General features: G+C 44.1%; 2 protein-coding genes across 3 annotated transcripts; one reads left to right on the top strand and one right to left on the bottom strand.

Moving 5' to 3' along the window:
- Positions 1–658: 658 nt before the first annotated feature.
- Positions 659–15,654, top strand: NOXRED1 (NADP dependent oxidoreductase domain containing 1). The gene is given in 7 exon segments (XM_074956003.1): positions 659–903; positions 2,194–2,375; positions 3,791–3,971; positions 5,259–5,413; positions 6,434–6,656; positions 11,374–11,519; positions 11,522–15,654. Coding segments are annotated over 7 exon segments (1,104 nt in total). The 5' UTR covers positions 659–745; the 3' UTR covers positions 11,581–15,654.
- On the bottom strand, positions 10,339–21,059 carry SAMD15 (sterile alpha motif domain containing 15). Of its 2 annotated transcripts, XM_074956001.1 has the most exons (3): positions 20,838–21,059; positions 20,246–20,344; positions 10,339–13,976 (listed from the first exon to the last, which is right to left on the bottom strand). In XM_074956001.1, exons 1-3 carry the CDS (start codon positions 21,000–21,002, stop codon positions 13,698–13,700), a joined length of 543 nt encoding a protein of 180 aa, XP_074812102.1. In that variant the 5' UTR covers positions 21,003–21,059; the 3' UTR covers positions 10,339–13,697. The 2 variants fall into 2 exon arrangements, with proteins under 2 accessions (XP_074812102.1, XP_074812103.1); XM_074956002.1 differs by lacking the exon at positions 20,246–20,344.
- Between the last annotated feature and the right edge of the window lie 64 nt (positions 21,060–21,123).

The raw sequence follows: 21,123 nt of genomic DNA, 5'->3' as shown, positions 1-21,123 counted from the left end.
GGAGTCAAGGGTGCTCAGAACTTTGTCTAAAATTGGGAACAACCAGAGGGCCCAAGCTTAGTGTCCTGTGTTTGCACTGTGATGTGCTCTGCAGTGAGACTGCATGCTATTCCTGTGGAAACCACGGGTGGCTCTGGTGAGGCTCTGACCCCAAGCAACGAAAATACCAGGCTCTATTCTGAGACCTAGAAGCTGTTCAGCTTCTCATGCTGAGGGGAGGGATACAGAAGGAAAGAAGAGAGACGCACATTCCCTGAGAGGCTTGTGGGGAGGGAGGAGAGGAAGGTGGGGCACACAATGCTGACAAAACTCAGACTGGTGATGAATGAAAAACATAATACTTGGAAACTGGAGTTGCTCACCTTGGCTCTAGTTTTCATCTTACCTGTAGCTCAGGAGCAGAGCAGCCCATACTGCGCCCTTCCAAGTGCTGTGTCGGCAACTTGTCAGTTGTTGCCAGCCACAGCTACGCTTCATAGGATGAATTAGATTGCAGCTCCATGGAAACAATAATCCCAGCATGCAATGCTCGATCTCAGAGGCTCTGCTGCATCACATGCTGAGATCTTTCTGCTCCTCCTTACTACTGGTAATGTTTGTCATGTTGTTGAAGTAGAACTAGGTGTATATTGGCTACCCCTGCTCTGTGGGAGGAGCTGGGGATTGGCTGCAATGCCAAACTGATGGATGCTGGGCCACTCTTCTAACTGCTGCTCATTGCTGAAGGTTCTCATGCAGGGCCACAATGTCAGATATCATGGTGAATTTAAAGTCCTTTCAGTCTGAGCGTGCGGTGGAAGAACGCAAACAGCCCTTGCTGTGTTTGAGAAGCCGCTGCAAGGGGCTGATAGTGAATGCATGTGCCCATGCTGTCTTCTTCTGCAAGCTGCTCCATGCCCTCAGGTAAGGCTGAAATAGGCATCCTTTCCTTTGATGTTTCTCAATATTGAAGAAAGGAGCTGGCTTGACAGGCCTGGAGACTGAGGGCCTCTATTTATCCCCAGAAAAAGGGCAGCTACTGGCAAACTTCCCCTTACCAACAGACCTCAGTTCTCCCCTGGTGGAAATCAGAGGAGTGAGAGAAGAGTTCAGCCTCAGTGACTCATTTGGTCTTTGGCTAAGATTGTCAACAAGAAGCCAGTTAGTGCCAGATGTGGTGGTATATTTTATGATGTGGATGCCCTTCTCACTAGAACAAGGCCCCCAGCTGATTCAACGTAGGTCATGGAACAGTCCTCAGTATGCAATGATGTGTATTGGTTACTATCTGTCTGGGTGCCCTGGAGGTGGGAGACTCCATATCTCATTCCCAGTCCCCTGAGCCTGTGAGTTTCCCCATCTGTGCTGGGTAAGGTGAGTGTGACCATTCCTTTGGGATGTGGATCTTATTAAGTCCATCTGTGTCTCTATCATCTCAGGATTAGATCACTTGGAGCTACATCATGAGACCATTCAGAAGCTGCGGTTAATTCAGAATGTTATGGGGAGTTTTGCGCTGGGAATAATAGCTCCTGTGCTCTGTGAGCTGCATTAGCTACCAGTGGGCTAGTGGGTGGAATTCAAGATGTTGGTTTTGCCCTTTAGAGCCTTAAATGGTTTGTGCTCATATTACCTAAGGGGCACCCCTCTCCCCGTGCCATATTACTGCAATTGTGGTCACCAGGACTTGAGTTGTAGCCCCTTGATAAAGAAGAGAAGGAACTGCTGGCAGGGTGTCTTTGAGGGCCTCTCAGGTCTGGAATCCACTTCCATTCGTACTAGAAATCTGTTACCTTTCTGTCCATGCTGCAAAACTCCCCTTTTCTTCATGGGTATTTGAAGAGAGGACATAGTAAGGGATGGATGGGGTTTTTGTTATATGGCATGATTAAGAAGTGGGGCAGGATTGGCTTATGGTGATGTGGGTACCTAGCAGCGGATCTAAGGCGACTATAGATGTTGATCATTGTGAATTTTAGATCTTGGAAAGGAGTAGCTGGAGCTTGGGCTGGCTGCTGCTAGCTTTTATGTTTTAGAAATGAGAATGAAAACATAGCACTGACTCTTTAAAATATGGGACAAGTCTTCTCTCCTTTCAGGAAAATCTGGTCAGTGGTTCCTTCCTAAGGAGAACAGTGTAGGGCCTAGTTTCAGGGTGATGGATACATTGTAGTTTCTGGTGGAGTGATGTCAGCTCTGTGTGTCATTTCTCAGGCAGAAAGAGAGTGGGAAGGTTTCACTGATTTCCTCCAAGGAATCTATGGGCAGTGAAGGCCTGAAGGTTGGGATTATTGGTGGAGGCCACATTGGGAAGCAGCTGGCCAGAGCACTACTGGAGCTGAGTGGCATTTCATCTCAGAATATCCACATCTCCACCAGGAGGCCAGAGACTTTGTGTAAGAGCTAGTGAATCATGGGAATTCAAATGGGTAAAGACCTAGCATATCTAATCCAAGCACCCCTGCCACTGCAAGACTCATAGTGTGTTTTCTCCTGCTTTGGCTGTCTCACTTTCAGTGTCCCAACTCGAGTTGGTCCGAATTTTTTTCCACAGAAAACTTTTGACTTTGTCAAAAAATGAAAGCTCAACATTTTCAGCAGAAAGCAGACACTTTTTGTGGAAAACTTTGTTTATCTGACAACCCAATTTTCCATCAAAAACCATTGTGATGTACACGTCTTGACCAGCCCTAGACCCAATCAATGGAGTTTTTACCCTTTTCCTTTCAAAGTCTATTCCACAGGCTGTTAGATTTCAGCATTAGGAAATATTGATAATTCTATATTTTCCTTCCTTTTTTAAATTTCACTCCATTATTCCAATCATACCTCCTTAGAGCACCCTAAACAAGTCATCTCCTCCTTGGGACTTACAGCCTTCAAATATTTATAGAGAGTTATTGTACCCCCCACGTTAGCCATCATTTGGAAAAGTGATATATTTTTCTCCTTTAATCTTTCCTCATGACTCAGTCCCATCAGCCTCTTCACTGGTTTTGCTGCCCTATTCTAAATTCTCCCTGGCAATTTTTCACATCATTGCTCAGTGGCTGCAACACCAATGCCTACACATTAAATATTCACTTGATGGATTAAATACCTCTCCAAATCAATATCCACATTGATCTGAAAAGCCGTTACTGCCAGGGACTCTCCTTGGCCTGTCACTGTAGGGTCAGTAGCACGAGATGCTTCTTTCTCTCTTTACTCCAAAATGTTAAAAATACAAAGTGAAAAGGGGTGGATTGGTGCTTGTGCTACGTTATAGATCGTAATTGCATGCAAAATGTCCAATGCCACATGAAGCTGTTACATAAACCAAGATGAACAGAGGATAACTTTCCTATAGGGAGACGCTTACAACAATAAAATCCTCTCAAGGGGCAGAGAGGGAGGGGGAGTTATTAAATGGCTTTTTATAGGTCTTGAAAATCACCCAGATCCTGAGGGTTGGCTGCTTCAGTTAAAGTTTTAATCAATATTCATGACATGGTGCCAGACAGCCACATTTTCTGACTATTTATTCCCAGCAGAGAGGCTCATTTCTCTGTTACCTGGCTACCATGGGCTGTGCATCAATAATGACAATGGGTAGCTGCTAATAAAGCTCTTAAGGGCCACCTGGTGAGAGGACCTGGATTACCCCATTATGAGCTGAGGTAACGCATGCTTCTCACACCTTACCAAGGTGTGCCTGAGAGCAAACACCACGATGACCCTACACAAGTGTGGATGTTGCAGACTATCTGGCTGCTGCTCCTGGCCTCTTGGAGCTGGGGTGATGATTGCGTTTTCTGTTTGTCTTCCCTAGCAGAGTTCCAGCAGCTGGGAGTCGAATGTTTTTATGACAATGGCCAGCTTGTGGCCTGGGCAGACATTGTGTTTCTTTGTTGCCTCCCATCTCATCTACAGCAAATCTGCTCAGGAATTCATTCTGCACTCCGGGAACCCTGCATTGTGTACAGCCTGGTCACTGCTGTCCCGCTGCCCAGGTAGTATTGATTACACCAGTGCTGGTGTGATAGCCCGGCACACTAAATCCCCTGATTTGTCCACACATCAGGCAAGTACAGTGCCAGCACTGCCAACGTGCCTGACCTGGCATGGTGGCAGCAGTGTTGCCAGCTCTCATGATTTTATCACAAGTCTCACAATAACTGGTGGTTTTCTTAAAGCCCTAGCCTCGGGAATCACATGAATACATGAGAATTTCAGTGTTTATTTTTTAAAAACGTAAGTTTCTAGCTCTCATGGTTGAGGAGAAAAGCTTGAAACATGGCCTGAGTGCACCCTAAGGGCTCAAAACCCAGGAGGCCAGAAATAAAACATAGGCAGTGTGAAGTATTATATAAAACAAATTCATGATTTTTAAGTTAACTTCATTATTTGCGGGGGCTGACCTAGGATTTTTGAATATTTGGGGTGGCGATATTGGGAGAGGTTCAGTCTCTGTGGCCCATTCAGTTATTGGCTGCTCTGCTGAGAGGCTAACAAGGGGACAAATGTAACAAGGCTCTTTGTGCTGTAGATATATCTACTAGGAACAGTGCTGAGACCTGCAATCTCATTTTACACAGGCTACTGAACAGCCATTTCATGGGAACAAACACCCTTCAGTAACTACTGAGATGGGCTGGATTTAAACCAGGACCCTAGCAGTGAAAAGCTAATGTCCTATTACTGGCCTCCAGAGCCACCCTGTCCTTCTCTTGGGCTTCTATTATTCTGCAGGATATAGAAGTTACTTTACCAAAGTAGGGAGGGATTAAGGGCCAAATCCTAGTCGGTGGAAGTTCTATCAATATTGGACCAGGATGTAGCACAGACTCACTCCTTCAAAAAAACAAAACAAAACTGCTAAAGTCCCAGCTGTTCTGTGAAATGTCTCAGCTCTAACATGCTCAGATTAGAATCCTAGCAGCATTGACTCAGCCTCCTCTGACTAGTGTATTTGGTGCCCTGCACTTTACTGCATGTGGTTCTTTCAGAGAGGATCTTAAACATTTAAAGTTCCGTCTGCTGTGTGGGCATTGACCATCCCTGGAACTTACTGTAAGAGCAGAGATTTGCCTTGTGTCTGACTATAACATTTACCCTTATCCCCTCATGTTGTCCAGTGTTTGCTTTCTTTGCACCCCAGAGGTGGCAGCATTTCAGTGATGCTGTAAACAGAGTTTGGAATAAATGGTATTATAGAAATGTACTTTTATTCTCCTTTGGTGTGCCACTCTCTGGGCACTGGATACCTCTCTGAGTTATTTGAATGACTTTGCTTTCAGGTTGAAGCAGCTCCTTTCCTACAGTGCCATCCTGAGGCCACAATACCAGTGCACTAGCAGAAACTTAAGGAACATGTGGGGGACAAATGGGACAATCACAGCTGCACTCCAAGACCCTATTGTTATACAGGCTACCTGTCCCTGTGGTCCCAAAGGTGAATGTATTTCTCCTCACCTTGCAGGTGTTTTCCTGTGGAATTAGAAACAATGTCTTTGCTTGACATTCACACTATTCTGAGCCTGTCCTAGCCCCAGCAAGATTCATGAACAGGGCTGGGTATAGAGTAATAGCTACTCAGTTTCTATCTCACCTGAGCAGCACTGAATGAGAATAATGGTTTGGAAATGCAGAATATGGAAGAAAAACCTCCTAATAAAAATGCTGGCAGAGCTGTCACTGGCTAGATAAAACTAGACTGGACAAAACACAGAATTAATATCTAGTGGGGGCCAATCCTGTATGGGCAGGAGGATGGAGTAAGTGACCCCCAAAAATCTTTTCCATCTCTGACTTGTCTGATTTTGTTAGAGTTTGCAAGTGCTTCAGTGCCCCACTGTTACCGTCAGGACAATTACTGTGGAGAAGACCTCTCTCCATGTGTATGCCTCTGGAACTCTTTTCTGACTCTTCTGAGAGCCATCGTTTCCTTTGGCGAGCGAGCAGGAGCCTTGGCACTCTCAGATGGGAAAGCCATGAACAGGAGCTAGGAGGCCTTCTGATGGAGTGTAGATCAAGACCAAGTCAGTATTTTGGTGTGAACCCTGACTAAATTCCAACTTGGGAATTGCCTTGCCACCCCTAGATTCTCCCATCTCTTCCATGGTTTCACCTGGATATGGTATTCCTCTTAACTTCCTGTCCTAAACTGTTAGCTGTCGTTTTCCACCACAGAGACAGCTGCAGTGGGTGAGTGGTCCCTTTATACACAGCTTATTTCAGCCCAACGTGCTTTACATGCTAGATGGGTGTAAGCTAGTATATTATTATTACTTACTGGATTTGAGCCTCTCCTCCCTGGCCTGTAAATAAGCACATTGTGCATTGTTGCCATGTTGACCCTTCTTGATAGGGAACAAGAGAGGACGAGACATTAAAAAAAAAAATCTCTACTGTTTCCTTCACCTCAGTATGTGTAGTGATAACTGACAAGGTTTGTTCTCTAATTGTTGTGCAGAGAGAATTGCTGTGACTGGCAAGTGGTTGGAGGCCATTTTCTATGCAGCCCTGAACAGCTGCGTATGGCGGCGCCTGCCCCACCAGCGCACACTGAAGTTACTGAATGACATATGTTTCCCCGAGCACTGCCCCATCTGTGCAGAGCAGAAGACCTCCTGCCCACGGTTTGTGTGTGGGAACTTTGTCAACCAAACTTTTGTCTCCTCCCTGACTCAAGAGAAGTAAGTAAAGTGCCAAACTTCAAATGTTTCTACTTGGCCATCCTCCCTGAACTTTGGCCACATCCCAGGATTTGAAAGCTAGGAGTCTTCCTATTACAGAGGAAGAATATGGTACACACCCTCCTGACTTCGTGTCATGCACCAGTGAGTGCTGGGTCAATTTTCAAAAGCTCCAAAGTCTCATTGATTTTAATGAGACTTGGCTTCCAAGTTCCTAAGTCATTTTTGAAAATGGGACTTCAGCGCTTTTGAAAATGTTACTGTGTGTGATAAGGGATGGACAACCCAAAGTCCAATATACTGGTGGTAGTTAAGCAGCCTGAAATCCATCCATTGAATACTTCAGTATCTCACTCTGAGCCCCTCTACTCCAGTTTTTAGAGATAAGAATTTACTCAGTGAGGATATGTAGGATATTCCAGTTGTACAACTTGGTGTGAAACAACAGAACACAGAAATGTCCATACTGGACAACCCAGACTGGTGGGCCTTCTAGTCCACTATCCTGTCTTTGACAGTGGCTAATACCAAATGCCTGAGAGAAGGTTCAAGAAAACTCATAGTAAAAAATTGAGACTAATCTGTCCATAGGGAAAGTTTCTTTCTAACCTCTCATTCAGTGCTTGGGTTCTGCTCTGAAGCAGGCAGGCTTATATCCCTTCCTTTAAATAAATTAAATTAAAGAGAGAGAGGGGAAAAAACATGTAATGTGTAACTGTGACTGTTCTTAGCCATCTAAATGTCCAATCCTGTTTTGAATCCTATGACCCTCTTGGCATCAATGCTATCTTGTGGCAGTGAGCCTACAGGTTAAGTATGCAACATATAAAAAAATTATTTTATTGATTTGAAATTTGTGGCCTTTCAATTTCATCAAATGTCACTTTGCTCTTATGTGAGAGGACATGATTCACCATCTCTGGATGGTTCAATATTTTATATACCTCTATCATGTCCCTTCTCATTGCTCTTGTGGCTAAACTAGACAGTCCCCATATTATCAATCTCTCTTTACACAGAAATCTTTCCAAGATTTTCAATCTTTCATTGCTTATCTTTGAAACCCCTTCTATTTCTTCTATATTTTCTGCTTGCGATGGGGAGACCAGAACTGAACAGAGTATTCTGGGTGAGGACGTATCATTCATTTGTGCAGTGTCATTATAAAACTGGCATTAAATATTGTCAACGTTATTTTCCATTCCATTATTTATGCAAACTAACATTGTTTGCTCTATGGCCACTGCACATAGAGCAGAAATGTTTTTCCTAAGTGGTTACAGGTAATTTAGAACCCAGCGACTTTGAGTAGTTCATATTACTCTTTCCCATGTGCATTATCTTGCATTTGTCAACACTGGATTTCCTCTGTCATGATATTACTGTTCACTTAGTTTTGCAAGGTCCCCCTGAAATTACTGACTGTCATTTCTAATGTTGACTAACCAAAATAATTTCATGCCATTTGCAAATGTTGCCAGCTTGCTGTTTGTTCCTCTTATAGATCACTGATAAATCTACTAAGCACTGGCTCTAGCATGGAAACTTTGGGGCACCCTATTTTTTGCATGGTGAAAATTGATCATATATTAGTACTCTGTTTCTGGTCTCTTCCCCATTCTCTGGTCTATGACCGAATTTTACCCTAGGATTCTAATTTACAGCAACGTCATTGAAGGGTTTTGGAAGCTCAAATGAATTGTTAGCTGCAGGGCTTTGGAGCTCCACTCCAGCTCCAGGCAAAAACCTGCAGCTCCGCTGCTCCAGAGCTGCTCCGCGCTCCAGCTCCGGGCTCCGCTCCAAAGCCCTGGTTCCCTGATTCCTCCATATCTATTGTTTTGTTGATACATTCAAAGAAATTTAGAAAGGCATGGTTTTTCTTTACAGAAGTTGTGCTGGTTAGTCCTAACATATCATGTTAATCTAGGTCTTTTATAGATCTCTTTTTGACTGTCATTTAAACCAGTTTACCTGGTACTGAAGTGTGGTTCATTTGTCTGTAATTCCTAAGATCCCCCAAGATAGGTACATAATTTCTGTTCTGTCTAGTAGCTCCTGCTGCTGGCCTTGCACTCCCACTCCTTTTCCTGTTTCATTCCCAATCCTCAGCAAAACTTTTGGTTTTAATGTTTCCCCCTCTTCTTGTTAAAGAACCACCACCTTGACTAGCAGTCTGGAGAATATTGTCCCTCCCTGTGTGGTCCCTCATGTCTACAGCCCGCCAGTGCCACCATACATTTATTGTTGGGTTTTGGATGAAAATGATTAACAATGTTCCTTTATCCTTTTCAAGCAGCCAGACTCGGAGTTAGAGAAGAGAATGGGGTGTCAGGAGAGTTAGGTCCATTTTTTCAGTCTGTCACAGACTTCCTGTATGACCTTGGGATGTCACTTCCTTTCTCTGTCTCAGTTTCCCATCTGTAAAATGAGGTTAATCCTCACCTAGTTCATGGGGGGAGGAGGGTGTGAGGCTTTATTTATTTGTAAAGTGCTTTGTAATCCTCAGACAATGCTATACCGGAAAGCTTTACCGCTGCCACCTTGGATGGCTTTAATCTTGTGGTGCTTCTGGCCTGCTCCCACCAGATTTGCACCCGTTTTGTTTTTTTGTTTAAAACATTTAAGTTAAATTTAGTGTTGGTGGAAGTTGCTAAATGAACAGTCCCAGAGTCTGAGAACTGTTTTTTATCCTCCCAGAGCCAGTGCAATGGCAAAGCTAGTTTCCTTCCCACTCCCAATGTGCCTTTGAGGGACAAGTGCTAGGAGGAAGAGGGGAAGTTCAGTCTCCAGGGCCCACTCAGTGCTTGATCTCTCTGCAGAGACTGCCAAAAACGGGGCTAATTTGTCGGGTGATTTTTCTTATGTGGTCACCTGTCCAGAACAAACAGGGGACCATCTGGTTACGGGCAGCCCTCTTTATCATCTTGATGGTGGATGGATCTGCTTGATGTCTCCAGACCATGTTGCCATGATAGAGTGGCTACATCACTTATCTAACATCTGGTGTCAAAAGCCATATGTCCGAAGATCTGTCCATTAAGAACCAATCTGAGATCCCAGCACATTTCATACAGGGCACTGAACAGCAGTTGGATGGTGTGCCATTTCCCGGTGGTACCCACAGTTCTGAGGCACCTCTTTACCACCTGCTCTTAGTCAGTGTGAGGAAGCCATAGGCCAGTCCTCCTACTCCATGGGCGACACAAACACTTCCCTCTAGGCCTTGCAGACCCCACTGTCACTTTGCAGGTTAGTGATTGGCACACTCTAGCCCTTGAGCCCTCCGAGTGTTTCCCTGGAGTATCCAGCCCCTGTTCCACACTTACAGTATTCACAGATTGGCTGCTTCCAAAGAAACAGCTTATCAGTTCCACCTTAGATCATGGGTCTGCTTAACACACACCACTTATACTTGATTTCATTAGAAACAAATCTCACTTTATTTAACAAAACATAGAGATTCGAGTAATAGCAAGTAGAAAATATTGAAAACAAATGATTACATATAAAATAAAATTATAACATGGGTTCTAGAGCCTAGAGATAATTAGCAAGATATTCTCATGTCTTGTAGAATGTTGCTTACCCCAAAATCCTTCTCACAGTGCTTTACAGCCAGGCTGGCTGTGACACCCCCCCCCCCCGCCCTTTTCATAAGACAAAAACACTGTTAGCTTGCCTTCTATGTGAAGAAACCTGTATGTCTCTTTGCCCCCACAAGATATACCAGTCTGATGCTTTGTCTTCATTCACAAACAGGACACCCTCTTGCTCATTGTTTTTTTCCTATAGGTTTTTTCTCTCTCTCTCTCTCTCTCTCATGCTGCAGCTGGCTCAGTGTGGCCAGACAGAGAGATAAACATCTATTATCTCCTGCCTGGAAGGAACATGTCAGAGGTTTCTCACCACCTGGTAACCTGCCTTAACTCCCAAACCTGAAGAACATAATTTTCAGTATAGATACATAACTCCTTAAATATTATCTGTACATACATTTCACAATGATTATGTTGCCCAGTGGGCTACCGGCTCTTGGTAGAGACCTCATATGCCACCCTTCGGTGAACCCTTCTGGCATATTATGCAGTTATCCACTCCAAGGAACCCGTGTAAAACCTTGTGTGTTCCCCCTGTACCCTCTGTCAGTGGGCACCAAGAGATCCCTGGGTCACATGTGATAATGCTTTTGGTCACTACCCAATGAAGGCTTGATTTGAACTGAGTACTAGAGAACTCATTACCAATTCTTGAACCATCCCGCCCCACTAATTCTGTTTTCTGCATTATTGTTTGATTAGTTGTTTGATTAGTTGTAGTGCAGTGTGATGGGCATAGTACAAACATGTATAGAGATAGCTGGAGGATCATCCTGAAGCGGACGGTTCTTATGGATAGTGGAAGAAGATCCAATGGCAAGGCACTGACACTCTTGCTTTGGGGCTCGTCTGATGGATGTGTTTGTTTATGGGTATACTACTGGATGCAGTAGGCCCATTAAGTCCAGTTTGTTCAAGATCATCCCATTAATACCAGAGTGAGTTTTGCTCATTGTGGGTGGTTCTGGCTTTGTCCAAAGAACTCAAGGTTCTGAATCACATAGCTTTCTCAATGGGCTAAGACAGAGGACTTAAGACCAAAGAAAGCCACCTTGTTAAATCACAGGTATGGAACCGATAGCTGTTGCCCATAAATAATACACCCTGTTTTCTCTTCCCAGCACCTTCCCCTGGTTTGACCTGACAACTGTACAAATGAAGGAGTCTCCCTTCAGTCAGCTTCTAGCAAGGAGTGTGCTTCTCCAGAACCATCTTACTTTGTTTTACTGTACCTCCTTTGGAGTTTTGCTTGCAAAGAGTGGAGGGATGGCCAGCAGAATTTCTTCTCTTCCTGCCACAGCAGATCCCCGTATGGTGCTGGGTCATGAGTCAATGTCCACCCACAACTGCTATTGATGTGACTTGGACAGAAGACCCAGGGGATGTTCCTAACACTGATTCTGAAGCTTCATACAGTATAACCACAGTGTGATTCCAAACTTCCTGGGATGGAACTGCTTTGCTAAGGTTTAATGCTGAAGAGAACTGTGACAGAGATTAAGACCCCTTTCCTACCAGTTCCCATTGCAGGATCCATATGGTTATGTGTGGTGGAGGAATGTACAGTGAGGACTTTATCCTGCAGTGGAAAGGATAAAGCTGGAATGGCATGTAAACCTTTACCTGACTATCGCCCACAGCACAAGCAAACTGCAAAGTAGTGGGCAAATTAAACAGTGAAAGTGAATAGTGTTCCTGACTCATAATTCTCAAGTACAGGCAAGCTTCCCAACTTGTATGCATCTGCAATCTCTCCTAACTTGTGACCACTTGGTAACATCCTCACAGAACGTGAGTTGGCTACTGCTAAAATCTTTGGGGTCTCTGACTTTTACATGTGTTAGCTCTGAGTTCTCTCTCTGGAAAGGGTCACCGTTCAACAAAGTACTGGACACAGTGAGCCAACAAGCATGGCTGTTACTGAACAGTCCTGGAACCTAACAGTGATGACTGACTGTCCCAGAGTGAGGTGGGGAAAAAGTGGGAATTTGCGCTGCTTGCTCTTTTAAATGTTTAGAGTAACACTGCAGATTCCGCTAATCAGTGCATGTTTTTATTTATTTCTAAGAGTTTGTTTTGGTTTTCTATTAAACCTGCTTGCCTGGCAAGTTAGCACTCTGCCAGATAACTGTTTTATTTCAATCCAAGCTCACTTATTAAAATGGCATTTTGTCCTAAGACCTCAATTCAAACTGTTGGACACATTTGTTTTCTGTAGCATTTTTGACAGGTAAGCAGGAGAGCAGCCTTACAGTGGCTGCAGTCCCACCACATTGGGTTTTGAACTAATAAGATCTCACACACTAAAGAGGATTGTGCCTGTTCAGTATTTGGACTGGGGATCAAGGAAATCCCTGCTGCTGCTGCAGAAAATGGTAGTGATGATTCGGTAGGAAGTATTTTTGCCTTTCAGTCAGGATTGAACCACCACTTAATCATAGTGCCAGGAGATGCCTTGCTGCTGAAAATGCTGATGAGACCTAAAAGTGTAGGATGAGATGTAAAACCAAAACCCTAACCATGTAAAAGATTGCATGATTCTTCTCTCAAGAACAAGGGTCTTAGCCATGGAGTCCTGGCCAAATTCCATCTAGGGCAATTCAGTGCTTCCTCTTTAAATTCTTTCTTCAGTTTCAGTTGGATAAAATGTTCTTCTACATTTCCTGTCCTAATCTAACCTGTTGTTCAATTAATAAAAATATCTATTCTATCTCAAAAGTAACTATTTCTGTGATGAGGAAAGGGATTCCTGCATTATATAGGTTTCAGAGTAGCAGCCGTGTTAGTCTGTATTCGCAAAAAGAAAAGGAGTACTTGTGGCACCTTAGAGACTAACAAATTTATTTGAGCATAAGCTTTCGTGAGCTACAGCTCACTTCATCGGATGCATCACGAAAGCTTATGCTCAAATAAATTTGTTAGTCTCTAAGGTGCCACAAGTACTCCTTTTCTTTCTGCATTATATAGTTTGTAAAGCACCCTGAGATCCTTTACAACATAAGGCACTATATCATAAGGCAATTATTACATACATCACTTAACTCTTTAAACTTATTTCTGTGTGTGGAGTAGTGAACGAGGTCAGCTGGATCTGTAAGGGCAAAGACTAGAGTTTGGGGAAAAACCTTATAATCTATCACCTGGGTTCGAGGAAAGCGGGTGTCAATGAAAGGTGATTAAGATTGATCTCTGGTCTTGGTGATAACATGTGAAGTAGCAGCAGTTCAGACATGACTGAGCCACACAGAGCTCCTGCAATGGGGAGAAAGGGAACCTTTCAGTATAGGATAATGTAACTGCACTAAGGAGTTCGGCGCCTGGCAATATCCCATAGGGGTGTCTTTAGGAGTAGAAGTTTAAATGGCAAACGTGTTCAAGGGAGGAACTGTACATGGCTGAGCATACTGTCAGCACCAAACAAATCAGAGTATCGATGCACCTTTCTTTAATCCGGAGAGGATGGAATTGTAGCTTCTTGAACAAAGAAGGTGAGGGCGTCTGCTTCCACCTTTGTAAAAAGCCCAGCCTGCTGTGAAATTGTAGCATATGGCTCTAATCCTGCTTCTTGGACAAACTGAGAGAAGGTGAGGGCATCAGCTTTTGCACCAGTTGGGGCTTTGTGCTCTAAAAACAAGCCCACGTTGTCCCTGTATGGGAGGGCAATGCTTCTGCTCCAGAGAGGCTCCTCAATCCCCAGCAGCTCTCGCACATGCCATGAAATCTCCTGAAATGCAAGAGGAAACATAAGGGAGCCTATTCTTAGTGTGGTGGCTACATCGATAGAGCTCTGTAGTATAGAGCTGCACAGAAAAGAACTCCTGCAGTTTCTCCTTTCAGAATGTTTTCCTTTCCATAACGTAGGAGCTAGAGCGTGATCTGGCAAGATGAGTCCAATGTGCAGTTATGATTAGAAAAAAGATCATGTAAAAACAGCACATTCTGATTTGTCCAGGGAATTACTGTGTGTTGGGAGTCACAGCTGCTACCTTTATTACCTCAAACAGGTTTGTTTTGTTTTTTTGACTCCTATTAGCACTTGCAGAGCAAACACAGCTATGGGTGAGTGAGCGAGATTCTTTCTTCTCTGCCTACTACAGCATCATCAACATTGTCTGCTAAATTGTGTTTGTAGAATTTTTATTACTGATGAGACTATAAGAGGCAGAAAGGCCCAGTTGGATCAGCAGTGGCACTGCTCACTAGAAAAATCATTTTCTGACTTGTAATCTGAGATAGCTTGGCCTGAAGCCATCAGTGGAAGGAGCCTGACTATAATTTTTAATATAGTCACTTTTCAGAATATAAATCTTGTCTTTTAAAACCTTGATCAATTCACCTTTTGTGTTTCTAATCAGTTTTACTATTTGCTAAACCACATCCCATAGTGCAGTTTCAAGTGGGAGGCTATTAGGGTCTTCTACCTGCTACTCTGGGTGCCTTTCATATGATTTAAAATAACTATACAACTAGAACAAAACCAGCAGCAACCCAGAGAAACTCCCAGCCCTCATACAATCTCTGCACCAGGACTTCTCCACTGACATTCCACTCCTTGTAAACTGTAAGATCATACTGCTCAACTGGTGCCTTCGTAATCACTTCTAGCAAGTAGGTGGGTTTTGGTTACAATTTCATACAGGCTTGCTCTGGTGCCTGAGTGTCATATATATATAGGATTATGGCCTCATTGCAGCATCAATCAGAAATTGCATTGGGTTCAGAGACGACTCTCATTGGAAAAACCCCCATGGGCCAGATTCTGCTCTCAGCTCTAATTCTGCTCTCAGCATCACTCCTTTGTAGTCAGTGGAGTCATTTTCAATTTGTAACAGTATAGCTAAGAGCTGAATCTGTGTGCCTTCAGTAATAACAAAGGAAACCAGGAAGATAATGGCCAAGGGTGGGGTTCTCAAAAATGCCTAAATTCCACTCACGAGCTATGGGACATAAGTTCCTAACTCACATAGGTGCTTTTAAAAATATTACCCCAAGTTCATTTTGCTCTGACTGTACATTAGAACTAAAAGGTTAGAACTGTTTAGCCAGTCAAGAGTTAAGATTGGCCCAAATGCTTGGTGCTTTACAGCATAAAGAACACAATGTTCAAATTCCTGCCACTGTGCATAAAGATTTTATCTCTTGTTGCTTGTGAGCTGCAAACTCTTTGAATTTCCAGGTCGTGCCCTGTGATGGAGGCAACCATAAATAATGAAGATTTGAAACAAAATTGTTATGGCTCTGCAAAAGCAGCCTGTGGCCCATTTGAAGTTCAGTACCCTCTAGCTCACGAGGATGCAGCCAGCCAGCTCTTTATGTGACAAAGAAGGCAACATACACGTGCAGTCAAAGAATAAGTATGCCTAGTGGATTTAAAGTCCTTTTCAAACAATCGCCACAGCCTCGCTATGAGATTGGGAAAGGATTTTTCAGGTGGGTAACTGATGTAAAGAGAGGTTGTGTTGGATCATATTAAAGAAGTTCTGTATTAAAATCACAAATGAGTTTGATTCCCCATAGTTTAAATTCCAGGGTATTACTAATTAAGAGGTCTCTTGGGTTTTGGTACTGTTTCTCTCCCTCTATGTGTGAAACTTGCAAGCTGCTAATTGTGTTAGTACATTCTAAGACAGAATCTGTTCTCAAAGCAATTCACAGAGACTCAAAGCAATACTCTAACAACAGAAACAGCACCCAGAGACTCCCCGCCCTTTTGTTGTATTAACAATTGTGATTAAAATAGAGATAGAGGATGTATGTGGACGGATGCTTGGTGTGGATAACAACTGAATGATCAGGGAGGTGCCAGCCTAAGAATCCAGTGTCCATCGGCTGAAGAAGGCGTCAAGTGGAAATAACCAGAGGACCCCCGGAGGGCAGACTGGAATCCACCCAACAGCCTCAAGAATGGGAGAACCAAAGAACAAGATAACTTCTTGGAGCCGTCAGGAATGTGCTATCTGCTGATTGATTCAGCAACAGCATGATGAAGCAATTCCCATAGACTGGCATAGGAAGAAATTCCTATAAAAATAGACTCTTAAAAAGTGAGAACTTTGGGGTCTGATTCTGCAAACCAACTTCCAGGAGCATCAGATGAGCATCTGACAAGGCCCTGCTCCCTCCTCATGTCCAGGCCACCTGGCCAGTGGCTTGGCATGAGCAACTCTAAGGCTGGTAACTATGATGACAACCTTGCAGAACCTCTGTGTGTGTGTGTGTGTGTGTGTGTGTGAATGTGTGAATAAATATGAGATTGAATGGAATGTTATAGCTATAACTAACTGCTTACTATGATAACAACCTTGCAGAACCTGTGTGTGTGTGTGTGTGTGTGTTTGTATGAATGAATGAGTGAATAAAGATGAGATTGAATGGAATGTTACAGCTGTAACTAACTGCTTACTATGATTCTTTCTGTATTCACAATAAATGTGGTATTTTGCCTTTTTCCCTTTAATAAGATCCTGCTGGTTTTTAATTTATTGGTACAACAGTTGTAGCCCAAATTTTCCAACTCAGGTGTTTAAAGTTAGGCATCTAAATCAGTTACGTGATTTTCAGAGGTGCTGAATGATTTAAACAGCTGCAGCTCACAAGCACATGTGGCACTCAGATCACTTATGTGCCTAACAATATGGAATTGAATGTCTATGTTTAAATACCCACTTTTGAAAAATCTGGGTTAAGGAACTTGTTCAAGGTTACACAGAGTCAGTGGCAGAGCCAGAACTCACAAGATCCAGGCTCGCTGTCCTGTTTTCTGTTCACTTGATTATGTAAAAACCTCAGTTAAAACCCCTGAAAAGGAAGACAGCTAGGGACTCAGCTTTATATAAGTAATGGGAATAGGGTGACTTTGCAATCAAGTTGCAAACACTGAGAAGATAATAAGGTGATAAATGATAGTTAGCATGGATTTGCCAAGAACAAATCGTGTCAAACCAACCTAATAGCTTTCTTTGACAGGGTAACAAGCCTTGTGAATAGAGGGGAAGCGGTAGATGTGGTATCTCTTGACTTTAGTAAGGCTTTTGTTACTGGCTCGCATGACCTTCTCATAAACAAACTAGGGAAATACAACCTAGATGGAGATACAGTAAGGTGGGTGCATAACTGGTTGGAAAACCATTCCCAGAGAGTAGTTATCAGTGAATCACAAGTCAAGCTAGAGGGGCATGTAAAGTGGGGTCCTGCAAGGGTCAGTTATGGGTCCAGTTCTATTCAATATCTTCATCTATGATTTACATAATGGCATAGAGGTTACACTTATAAAGTTTGTGGATTATACCAAGCTGGGAGGGGTTGCAAGTACTTTAGGGGATAGGATTAAAATTCAAAATGATCTTGACAAACTGGAGCAATGGTCTGAAATAAATAGGATGAAATTCAATAAGGACAAATGCAAAGTACTCCACTGAGGAAGGAACAATCAGATGCACACATACAAAATCAGAAATTACTGCCTAGGAAGGAGTACTGCCGAAAGGGATCTGGGGGTCATAGTGGATCACAAGCTAAATATGAGTCAACAGTGTAACACTGTTGCAAAAAAAGCAAACATCATTCTGGGCTGCATTAGCAGGAGTGTTATAAGAAAGCCACAAGAAGTAATTCTTCTGCCCTACTCCACACTGATTAGGCCTCAACTGGAGCAGTGTGTCCAGTTCTGGGTGTAGGGATGGTCTAGATAATACTTAGTCCTGCCATGAGTGCAGGGGACTGGACTACTAGATAACCACTTGAGGTCCCTTCCACTCGTATGATTCTATGTGTGTCTTAGAAAAACTTCCCCTTATTCTGTTAAGGGCTCTGCTGGCTTAGGCAATGTATTTTGGTTGGGCATACAGAAAACATAGTCACATTCAGTTATAGCTAACGTTTTACCAGGTTAGCTTTTTACTGCATTTCCCCTGCTGGAACACTTGAATGTTATTATTTAAGTCAATATTAGTTTCTCAGCCATGGACTGAAAGTGAGGAAAGAAGAGCCTGATGGTTAAAGCACAAGATAGAGACAGGATACCTCAGACTTGCAACATGACTGGGCAACTTCTTTCCTCTCTCACGACCCTGTTTCAAAGCTGTGAAATGGGGATAGTAGTATCAGAGTTTCTGATTTAACTGTACATCTGAACCCCTTGTGGCCTCCTCAGAGGCGCTCCGCATCAGTCTTAGGTCTCTAGGAATCACCTTTCCTGGGGTGAAATCCCATGATTTGCTCCCTCCAGACGGGGTCTTAGGCTGCAGACTCCTGCACTTCACTATGATCATCTCAGTCGGTCTTACTTCAGTTCAGCACCTGCAGTTCTGCTCTCTCAGGAGCAATGACAGGGTTATTCAGTGACCAGCCAGCTTTCATAAAACAATGTACCATTTATTCAGAAAAAAGGTGTTTCAGAAAAAGTCAACAACAAACAGCTTATATGTATGCCTGGCTTAGCAGGTGGTCACCCACCTTCCACTTCCACTTCAGGTTCACAGCAGGGCCTGTCTCTCCTGGACATAGTCAACATGCCTGTCAATTCTTGGATAGCATGTGAGTGACCCTCTCTTTAGGCCAGAATTTATATTTTATACAGTTTCAAGTCCTTTGTTGTTTTAGGCCTTTTGAACCAGGTCAAACCAATCTGTTATTGTGGGGAGGAGGGCATGGCGAGGAGAGTGTGAAACTTCAAAAGACTTGTTCCAGTATTGTGGAGTTGAATTAATTTCACCCCCTCCCCGGCCAGAGATTTTAGTTCCTGCAGGAAGCATTCCTTGTCTGACCCATTTAGCCAGGATTACAATCACTAGCAAGCCCGTAAAGATACATATAACATTAATACAGTAGTGTTTGAATATTCTTCTGTAGTATTTGTCACAAAGAGTATCTCATTAGGGAGGGCAAAAATCTTTAACATCAATTTGCAGTTCTCTGATGCCTTTCATTCAAAGCTCTCAGAGTTCTCTTTTGAGTATTATCAGTACACATTCCTAGCGTTGGGCTGTGCCAACATCCTCCATATAAGCTCAGAACCCTGTAGAAAGGCTCTGACCATTTGGGAGGGAACATGGAACCTTGAACCATGGAACATTTCCTGTGAGGCTGCATAAGAAGGTGAGGCCTCTGTCCATCCCCAATGTAGCAAGTAAAAAGTCCTTCCTTATTAGCTGATTTTGGGATCCTTTAGATGGGGATTTTTGTACAGTTTTAATTAGTGAAGACTAGTTTGTTGATTTTAAAAATTAGGATTTTGTAAACCATTTCCCCCCTATATACACATCTCTTCATTAAGCGGTAGGACAAAGGTGGGCAAAATACTGGAGAGGTTGGACTGAGCACCCAGAAATGCAGGTGCAGATCCAAACTTCCTGACCCTGCTTCTCCATTCTTACATCACTTTTACACTAGTGAGCTTCCATTGACTTCAGAAAAATTACACCACACAAAACCAGTATAACGCAGTCAAGAATCACTGTGTCTCCAAAGCTGGGTTGTAATTGTCAAACAAACAAGTGTTTGGGCAAGATTTCTGTTGTTTCCTACTTGTGCACACACAGGAAGTACTGCCACAGCAGGCTTTCTTTCTCCTTTGTGGCCCTTCTGCCTCAGGTCCTATATGGAAACCAGATGGGCATAAAGGCATGGAAATAATTTTTTTTAAAAATACAACTTTTCTGAACTTCATAAAAGATTTGGGGTCAGGGTTCATCTTGAGTTTTACATGAAGCTTCAGGAAGATTCTTACTGCAGCCAGAATAGTGTGCCCCATCGTTCGGAGGAAAATATTTTTGCATTCTGTGTACAACATCCATCCAAGTATCAGGTCTTGGGCAGGTTCTAGTTGTCCTATTGAGCATGAGTGTTTAGATCCTGCTATTATCATTAACAGAGACGGAGCAGTGTTACATCTTACTTGATGTAGTCAGAGAACAAACATGAACATGTAGGAGATGGGATGGGAAATCATAAACACTCCTAATGGAGGAAGGCAACTCTGTGTGTGGCACTCACCTTCATGTGGTCAAAGTCCGTTATGCCCATCTGTGGCAGGTTTGAGCAGTTAACATGGATGAGTTTGCGGCCAGTGATGCAGTTAGTTGTAAAGCACTCCTGGCAGGAAAATCAGATGGAAACACTATACAGCAGTGAGCAGTACTGCCAACCCCAAGCATTCAAAAACCAACATTAGTCAGCGCCCCGCTGCCCAATCAGGAGACTGGCTTAAAAGCAATGAGATCTTTAAAAATAAGGGCTTTCCCCCCTTCTGGTTTCTGAGCCTTTGGGGGACGCTGGCCTCACTCTTCCTAGCTCTTCTCCGCCACCACCAGGGCTAGAAACTTGCCCTGAGTTTTCCAAGAACGCAGAGATCCTGGGTGCTCTTGATGCCAGGTTCAGGGGCGCTGCCAGGCCGCAAGGCGGAGCAAGGGAAGCGGGAATTGCTCTCCAGCTCGGGCCTAGAGGGAGCTCAGCGATGGCACCGCGAGCGGGGTTAGTAACAGTCCGAGCTCGCCCCGCTCCGAGCCTGCAGCTGGCCGCGCAGCGCCCCCCTCACCTAGCTCACGGCCCCGCCCTCCTTGCCCCTGCCCCTGCCCCTGCCCCTCACCTCGTACTGGGGGAAGCCCAGCTGCCGAACCCACTCAGCCACCTCCACGGGGCTCCAGGCGAGGCAGGCCGGGCCAGGCTGGGGCTGGGACTCGGACTCTTCGGGCTCGGATCCGGGCTCAGGCCCTGGCCTCCCGGACCCCTCCTCCTCCGGGACCTGCTCCATCCTGGGCGGCTACGCCCCGCCATGGAGCCATAGCAACGCGTCGGAACAGTCTCCACGGAGACCGCCACTTCCGGGCGTCAGGCAGCTATTTCCTCCCCCGCCGGGCCCGGCCCCCTGTGTG

Source organism: Natator depressus, chromosome 6 (genome assembly GCF_965152275.1).
Source record: "Natator depressus isolate rNatDep1 chromosome 6, rNatDep2.hap1, whole genome shotgun sequence".
NCBI classification, from domain to species: domain Eukaryota; kingdom Metazoa; phylum Chordata; order Testudines; family Cheloniidae; genus Natator; species Natator depressus.
This window is presented reverse-complemented; position numbering and strand designations above follow the sequence as displayed.